The 9,592-nt window shown below is 39.3% G+C and overlaps 1 protein-coding gene across 3 annotated transcripts in view; it reads right to left on the bottom strand.

Annotated features, from left to right (window-relative positions):
* Window positions 1-5,677: 5,677 nt before the first annotated feature.
* Window positions 5,678-9,592, bottom strand: part of RELN (reelin) — a 547,755-nt gene continuing 543,840 nt past the window's right edge. For all 3 annotated transcript variants that reach the window (XM_089685528.1, XM_089685532.1, XM_089685541.1), the window contains one exon: window positions 5,678-7,039. Coding sequence is in view for 1 of the 3 variants with exons in the window: in XM_089685541.1 (XP_089541667.1) it covers window positions 6,943-7,039 (97 nt within the window). In the remaining 2 variants the exon portion in view is untranslated. The remainder of the gene's footprint in view (window positions 7,040-9,592) is intronic.

Below are 9,592 nucleotides of genomic sequence, written 5' to 3'. Positions count from 1 at the left end.
CATATATCATATCAAACTCATATCAGGATCCACCACCACCACCAATGAGTCCCCATTATTGGTTGGCTTGAATAACAGATTCCTTTATTGAGAGTCCAAACTCTCCCTTTCCCTACCTGTCCAATTATTACAAATGTGGTCATGAAAATCACAAGATTCTATAACAACTGCAATTTTTTTAGTAACTTTATCAGTAATTGTCTCTGGAGAAGCATACAGCCATAGCCAAAAATGTCAGCACCCCTGCATTTCTGTCAGATCATGCACCACTTCGCCCAGAAAGTTGTTGCAATTACAAATGTTCAGGCATTTTCATGTTTATTTCTTTTGTTTGTATTGATATGACACAAAAAAGTGGACAAACAAAAACCCAAGTCTGACACATTACATGCAAAACCCGAAAAATGGACTGGACAAAATGATTTTCAAAAATTGTAAGAAATAATTGCATTACAAGTTTGTGATGCTCCTGTAATTTGTAATTAAACTCACCTGTATCAATTAACAGGTGCTGACAATATAGAAATCACACTGACAACCAGTTAATGTGGTGAAAAATCAACTCAACCTTTCTGTTGTGTGTCTCTGTGTACCACATAAAGCATGGAGAAGAGAAACCGCAGCAAATAATTGACTGAGGATTTGAGAAAAGCATGGACAATCTCAAGGTTACAAAATCCATCCCCAGAGATATTGTTTCTGTGTCCACTGTGTGCAACATTGTCAAGATGTTTACAGCTCATGGCACTGTAGCTGATCTCCCTGGATGTGGATGAAAGAGAAAAATTGATCAAAGATTGCAATGAAGGATTATTTGAATGGTGGCTAAAGAATCTCGACCAACTTCCGGTCAAATTCAAGCTGCCCTTCAGGCACAGGGTACAACTGTGACAGATCACACTATATGTCTCCATCTGAATGAAAAGGGATGGTAGGAGACCCAGGAGAACCCCACTGCTGACTCAAAAACATAAAAAAGCCAGACTGTAGTTTGCCAAAACTTACCTGAGGAAGCCAAATCCTTTTTTGAGAATGTGCTGTGAACAGACGAAACAAAATTACAGCTTTTTGGTAAAGCCCATCATTCTACTATTTTCAGAAAAAGAAATGAGGCCTTTAAAGAAAAGAAAATAGTCAAACATGGTGGAGGTTCACTGATATTTTGGGGTTGCTTTGCTGCTCCTGGCACTGAATGCATGGCATTATGAAATCTGAAGACTACCAAAGTATTCTGGGGTACAATGTAGGACCCAGTGTCAGAAAGTTGGGTCTCTGTCAGAGGTCATGGGTCTCACAGCAGGACAATGACCCAAAGCACATGTCAAAAAGCACCCAGAAATGGTTTCAAAGCGCTGGAGAGTACTGAGCTGGTCAGCAATGAGTTCAGATCTCAACCTGTGGAGAGTTCTAAAAACAGCAGTTGTGAAAAGAAACCCTTCTAATCTGAGAGACCTGGAGCAGTTGGCGAAAGAAGAGTGGTTCAAAATTCCAGAAACTCATTGATGGTTACAGGAAGAAATTGATTTCAGCTATTTTTTCCAAGGGGTGTGCTACCAAATATTAAATTGAGGGTGCCAATAATTTTGTTTAGTCCATTTTTTAAGTTTTAGGTGGAATTTGTCAGATTTGGCTTTTTGTGTCTCCACCTTTTTGTGTCATACCAATACAAAAAACAAACATTTGCAAATGCAACAATTTTCTGGGTGAAGTGGTGCATTGCATTGTCTGACAGAAATGCAGGGGTGCCAATATTTTTGAACATGAATATATGTCATGGGAGGAACCACACAACTTTTGTTGTATAAACCAACATGTTTGCAGTTAAACACCAATTCAGGGCATGAAAATGTTAATTCTAGTTTAGAGGCTAAATGCACCTTCCATTTTTTTCCGCCATTGTCAAGATCTACAGTTGGAAGATACACATCAAACAACCATTTCATCCTGAAATTAGAGCTAATCAGAAAGAAATTTATCAACTTAATTTTTATCAGAAAGGTCTCTGTTGTCTTAGAAACATAACAAATACAAACCTGCAGAGGAAAACACGAGTTTGAAATAAGTCTCAGCACTGTCCCATGATATCATTTGGCTAAATATGACCACTGCTACCTGTTACTCCTGAGATTATTTAGCTGAGCATTTGTCTGGTGTCTACATGCATAATGTTGTCATGATATGGTGAAAAAAATGTAAAATGATCTTCTCATGGCCAGCTTTATTCCATTATCAGCTCCTCAGTAAAAGTAGACCACTGTACAGGTAAACTCAGGTGTATGCCCAAAGTAAGCAGCAAAACTAACAAAGTGTCCAGGATTGGAGTCTGTTCCCCATAGAGGGCAGACTAACTAACCAGGATTTGGTTATAGCAGAGCAGGCAGTGGCATAAACAATAAAGATGACACAGAGAGGCAGGACATCCGTTGATCCCAATGCAGGAGAGCTCAGCATGACTGCTCATTTGACAGAAGTACAAAAATACTTAAAAGGACCAAGGAGCAGAGTCCAAGAATCCACCTGGTCTTCTTCCCTCCTGAAGAGTGATGGATTTTACATCTGATGGATCATAGATTGCGGTTCTCTAACTCACTTGACCAGGCAGCTACCTACAGTCCAGGCTGGTAGATGTGCCCAGATCACACAGAAATACTGAACACTGGTAGTTGTGCATGGGGTCAGTGGAATCAGGCTGCTGTGCACTAGATCACACAGGGCCACTGGAAGCAGGTTGGTGTGCACAGGGAAACACTAAAGCAGGCTGCAGACTTATAGTGCATAGGTGCTGGTAACAAGTGGATAGCTGGGACTCACAGGAAATCATGCAGGTGCTGGGATGCAGATATCCGACCGGAATACACAGGGATCACAGTGGTGCAAAAAGATGGGTGCTGGCTGGGGTACATGAGAAAGTCACAAGTACAGGTAGGATGGAGTGCTCAGAGGATAACACAAGTGCTGGGATTCAAGTTACAGGCAGAAATACACAGGGAGTCAGTGAGGTAGGATCCCCAGAGAATACATTAGCTAGATGGGCACTGTAGGCAGTTAATGGCACAGAGGAACACATGGAATCACTTTAAAGACTGTGCCTGACAGAGGATTGGCTGCAATGCTGGCAGCTACTGATTGGCTACAGGCCACCAGTCTTGCACAGCAGGAAAAAACAAGCATTAGAGGATAGCACAGGCACTGGGGAGTGTGACACTGAGCATAAAATGGCCTAATTTTTATCATATAACCTCTACTAAAAAGTAAATTGACGTAGAAAAGAACATTAGATTACTGAGAGTAAGTAAGGCCCAACTCCATCCAAAACGTTTTAATCCATTTTGGATAGAGCGGGGGAGGGTAAAGGCTTTGGTAGGTTTTCAGTGCTATCCCTGTGTCTACTGGGATGAATTTCCTGTTCAGACAAAAAGCAATGGGAAATCTCTTCAGTTAGGACCCAGAAAAGATTTTTTTTTTATGAGTAAGGAGTAACTATGCTTTTATTGCTTGTCTTTCTCTGCGAGTGACAACCTTACACTTCTTGTATGGGTGTGTTAGGGACAGAAAGCGAGAAAGGTCTCTCCCAGTAGTGTAAAAGACAGAGATGAAAACCTGACAGCATTGTTAACTTGTTCCATGTTTTCCTATGAGACTGTGTAGAGGAGGGTGTGCCCATCCCCTACACTTGGGTCTCAGATTACACTCAGCTCCCTGCTCTTTGCTGTACATTGTGCAACATCATCTTCCTGCTTCCTGCCATATAGAGCTGAGAGCCGCTGTGTAATGTGTGCTTTAAATGCATGCTTTAGAAGGCTGTAGAGAAGAGGGGGCAACAGATAAACAGGTACAACTTATGTAGGAGAATTTGTTTCATCTCTGCGTATCACTTGAGGCCAGTCATTTCAGTGGGTATATGTAAGGCTTTACAACCACTTTAATTCTATTCTGTCAGCCATTGAAAAAAGTTATAGCTTCTTAAAGTAAACCTGTGCTTTTCTCCATGTATACTTACTTTCCCTTTGCTGGTCTGCAATTCCATTTGCCTGACGCTGTAAAGAGAGATCCCTGGTTCTTCTGGGTGAGAATCTGCTGTTTATTTGTATTTGCCCATGTGAATCTAATAAATACTATATTATTTCATTGCTGACAGGCAACAAAATACTTTCATGTTTGTACATTGTTTTGTTTGGTTTCACCTGTGCTAGTAAAAGTCTTTATTTTATTTATCAGTGACTTGTATTTAGGATGCAGATAGAAATATTTAAAAGCATATCACACTTAAAAGAAACAACAATGACACTATATTATCTGGTTATGTTGGTCAGGAAACAAAGGCCTGTATTTCTGGTGAATTACAGTTTTTGTCAAAAATTTGCATTCTGAAATTTAAATTATATTTTTTTTTATAGTTACATTGCTCCACCTTGGACCAATATACAGTACGTACGTATTTGTCATACGTGAGACTGCTATGGAAGCACAGAACCTCTGCAGTAGTGACTGCCACTACAGCGATTGCCCCTGTCTTCTGGGTCCCCACTGCATAATGAACACAGCTTGTTGCTAGCTCAGCATGGATGCCTTTCACAGAACATCTTGCATTTTTATCAAGGAATACATTGCATTCTCTGATTGGATGAGCGGGGAGGCAGGCAGTGAAGATCACATTCTCCACCCCATCCAATCAGAGAACACTTTGCATCTATTGAGAGTCATGCAAGGCTTTCTGTGAATGGTACCTTTGCTGAGTAGTGACCCCCTGTGTTCACTATGCAGCAGGGCTGCTGCTCGGCACACGACCGGGAAGACAGTGTGATCACTGTAGTAGTGGTGACTACTACAGGGATTTCCAGCTAACACAGGGATCCCACATGGCTTACACTTGCTTACATTGATCCAGACTGGACCAATGTAACTATGCAAAATTATTCATACCTAGAATTCAGTTATAAAGAGTTGTTTTTAAAGTAGAGCATTTGGGCTGCACAGAATAAAGTGTTTTATACATTTGTCTCTTAAATGTAAATCCAAATGAATATAAATGTTATATTTATTATCACGTTGCTGGGCAAGAAATAACTGTATAGCCATTATAAGACAATTTTAAAAGGAGGAAATAACTTTGTATTTTTTCATAGACATTTAGCAATTAAGATGACCTAAGGACCTAATATACTGTAAAGGAAAAATCAGTTAAATATATTACCAAAATCTGAACGTCAGTAAAGTCATGAAGTGTGAAGAAGCTGTGATAGTAGATGTGTCCCTGAGTCTGCCAAGCCGGATGTGGATTATGCTGCCACCCTTGCCCTCCATAGTAGGTAATCCACAACAAAGGGCATTCATGATTTTGGGGATAATTCTACAGGCCTGTGCTGTAAAAGGGCTGTATTGAATGCAAGTGTGGAGTATAAGCAATGATGGCTCCCCTAACTACAGTGGTGACATCACCGGAGGCTCAGGATATCATTCTTTTATTCCCAGCAATAATGTAAGCTGACATCTAGGACCGGGCAATCAAAGCAGGGTCCCAACATTCAACGTTCAGTGCCTTTTATACTTACGTTTACAGATAAAAAAAATCCTGCTACTAATGTGATAAATGGAGCAAGCTCATTCTAAAAATCAACTACATTTTGTTTCAGAAATGAACACGATTATTTGGAATGACAACAAAATTATAAAAAAATGAACAAACATTCAGAACATTTTATTTCTGTTTTTACTTGAACAGGACAGACAGAAGGCTGATAGTTCCAATCATTATGCTCAGAGGATCATATACAAACTGTTGTATGGAATATATGGGCAGATACTGTTCTCAACATAACAACCGCATTCAAAACTGTTAAAATTACTTTAGTCTTTCTTTCAATTGATGCTTTATGTGGACATTTAAAAAGATGAGTTTGAAATACAGGTGAGAAACACGATGAACTCTTTTCACTGAGCACTGCCCATATTGCATTGGAACTGAAAACACTGTCAGATATTTTTTTTAATGATGTCCAATAGAAAAGGATAAGCGGCCATATTGCTGTTGCTGGTGTAGTTGCATTGCTACAGCAGAAGATACATAGACCTGCAATAGGGACAAACTACAAATGGAATACAAAGAACATGTCCACAGGCTACAAGCCACTCTAACGTCACAGACATCACAATGCAGTTACTGCTGGGTTTATTGGCCTTTAACATCTAAAACACTCCCATATACTGAATGCTGGGCATTTGTTCAATGTCTGTTCACAATGCTTCATAAGGGGGAACTTCAAAACCACGGGTTCTTATCAACATTTTTACCAATACTCTCCGTTAAGCACATCAATAAGGTCCAAGGTGTACAACGACTTATAGAGATCTTTTGGTGTAATCCTACAATATAAACCTATATGCATGGTTTCAGGTAATATCAGAGTGTACATTCAATGGGCCAAATATCACGTAAAAGACTGTATTTTATATCAATTTGACAGATGCCAGCACATTGTTTTTGAGGAGAGTACATAAAAGACAGAAACATGATAATTTAATCTTATAAAATATGATACATAGATGAAATACAGTGCACTTAAATATCTAAGTGTCAACATTTTGTTAAATACTGTAAATACTGCACTTTTTCCAAATGTTCCAACAAGTCCTTTGTGCTTAAAGATGGCTTCCTGTTAAACAGAATACATTGCGGAACTGAAATACTTTCAATGAAACTGATATTACAACAGATCACATACTTTCACAGACACGTCAACATTATAACATTTACCGATGAGAAAATAAGTTATTTCTCATTAGTTCACAGTGCGAAAAATGGAGTATGGTCAGTCTTATAGAAGGCTCTTTGTTATTTAAGCCAATAGCAGTAAAGTCTTGAAACTGGACGCAGTGTTTTGATTGGAGACAATGAAAAGCAACACTTCACATGATGGCAGGAATTATACACATGTTACTTCTTTATGGGTACTGTCTCAGAGACCTCCGTCTCCTGTTGTAGAAATGCCTGAGACCATGTTGCCGTGAAAAATTCATCATGTAATTTTGTTTGCGAGTGCTGTGAAAAGTAAGGTGAAATTATGATGAGAGCATGCATAGCAAAATTTCATAAACAGTTCTATTCCAATTATATTTCTGTACCATTTTAAAACATATTAATCAATGTGATGCAATGCCATTCCAAGTCCAAAACCCTTCTACAGTAAGACAGGAAAATACTGAATAAATATTCCTAATAGCCATGGTGACTATATACTTATACATATGGAAAAGAGAGATATGAAACAGTAACTCCATTTGTACACTTCTTTTGCATATGGGAGTGTGCTAAATGTGCAACTCCAGTCACTAAAAAAACAAAAGTTAAAACACTGGCCCCCAACCACCTACATTTTTTTTCAAAAAAAGCACCCGACATACAATAATACTCATCTTATTCCATGTGCTTTAGGCATGACCTAACAGACTTTATAAGAATTGACTGTAGGTAAATACGGAGCAGATCTAAGCATAGGAAATGAGAGGAGTTGTTGGGCCATCTGAAGGTGGCAGTCTCGAAGGTGTCTAATGAATAGACCAGAACATAACATACTGTACATAGGCAGTATCTACAGAAATACATCTATTGTTCTCTTCCTCTTCTCTGGAAACTCCATGTTCACAACAGAAACTAACAGAAATTTTAACTCTTCTCCACTCCATCCAAAATGTAAGAAAATGGTTGGAGTTAAGTTCTATGCAAAAGTCTTCTAGTTAGTAACTGTACTGTATACCATTATAAAGCACAGTCTTTACACTCATTCTAGCACATTCTGTCCATGCCCCCAAACTTCAGATCAGTTTAGTCACGTGTGAGGGTCTCTGCTTTCTATTAGTTCTGTGCAGGTACAACGCTTTTAGATGTTTTACTAGATGACAATATAAAGTGCAATAGTAAACTACAAATTGCAAATAAAAGTAACCAATCAGGAATGATCTCTTAACAAATCTCACTACTATAATCTGGTTGCTAAGTGCTACTATGAATCCATTAGAATTCAGTGTAGTCTACAGCAAGGTTTGTATTTGGGTATGCTGTGTATCTATATATTGCATATATATTATAAGATAGAAAGATAGATAGATAGATAGATAGATAGATAGATAGATAGATAGATATTATCAGCAGCACAGTGGCTATGTGGAAAGCACTTCCGCCTAGGTCGTCGAATCAAATCCCAACGATGGCACCACTTGCATGTTCTCTCTGTGACTGCTTGGGTTTCCTCCCACATCCAAAGACATGCTGGTAGTTGAATAGGCTCCTGTTTACCACTTGCCCTCCTGAGGATTTACCCCCCTTCCTGATCAGGCCATTTTTTGTGATACAACGCTGCGTTACTTTAACTGACAATTCGGCGGTCATACAACGCTGCACCCAAATGAAATGTACGTCCTTTTTTCCCCACAAATGGACCTTTCTGCCGGTGGCATTTAATTGCCTGTGCGGTTTTTATTTTTTGCGCTATGAACAAAGAAAGAGCAACAATTTTGTGAAAAAGAAAAAAATAAATATTTTTTACTTTTTGCTATTACACATGTCCAGTAAAGGAAATGTAAAAAATCTAATTTCGTCATAAATTTAGGCCAAAATGTTACCTCTTTGTTAAAGAAATTCCAATATGTGTAAGTTAATTGGCTTGCATGAAAGTTATAGCATTTACAAATGGCGGTATATATACTGGAATTTTTTTTGTTTTTTTACTAGTAATGGCGGCGATCAGCGACTTATAGCGTGACTGTGGGACTGCGGTGGGCATTCTGACACTGGGGGGGAACTAACTTGGTTTCACTGACATCCCCAGTGACACCAATACAGTGATCGGTGCTAATAAAAAGCACTGACACTGTACTACTGGCACTGGGCAGAAAGGGGTTAACACGTGGGGTGATCAAATGGTTACCTGTGTGCTATTTCATAGTGTGCTGTGTGAGTGCTTTCCATTGTAAGCACACTGCTTTGTATGGCTCTGCTATGCACAGCCATACAAAGCAGTGTGCAGGAGCTGACAGGGTAGAGATCTGTGTTGTTTATACACAGGTCTCTTCCCCATATACTTGGCGATCATCGGGTGCTGGCGCGAAATCACCGGTTGAGACGCGGTGATTGGCCGAGACCTGGAACTACAAAATCACGTATATATACGTGATTTTCTGCACCCGTGCTACCCTGTAGCAGTATTTCTGCTATAGGGTGGCGCGAAAGCTGTTAAATTGGCCCTAGTGTGTATGACTGTGAGTTCAGGACCTTAGATTGTAAGCCCATTGAGGGTAGGGACTGATGTAAATGTACAATATATATATGTAAAGCGCTGCATAAAGTGACGGTGCTCTATAGGTACCTGTAACAAATAGGATAGAAGATAGAAGCCTCTGCATCGGTGACAAAGCTTCAATCTCAAACAGATTGAAGCTGTAAATTATTAGAACTGTCTGAACTTTTAGCAGAATTACATCATACAAAAAACCAGTTTCCACCAGGAAAAAGACCTTGCGCAATTGTTATTGTGCAAGTGTCACATTTATTAACCATTTACATTATCTATTACTTTGACATATTGCAATGGTTTCC

This window comes from Staurois parvus, unplaced genomic scaffold (assembly GCF_062004578.1).
Source record: "Staurois parvus isolate SC_StPar_1 unplaced genomic scaffold, SC_StPar_1.0 ptg000019l, whole genome shotgun sequence".
Classification (NCBI taxonomy): domain Eukaryota; kingdom Metazoa; phylum Chordata; class Amphibia; order Anura; family Ranidae; genus Staurois; species Staurois parvus.
Note: the sequence above shows the minus strand (reverse complement) of the source record. Positions and strands in the feature narration are given on the sequence as shown.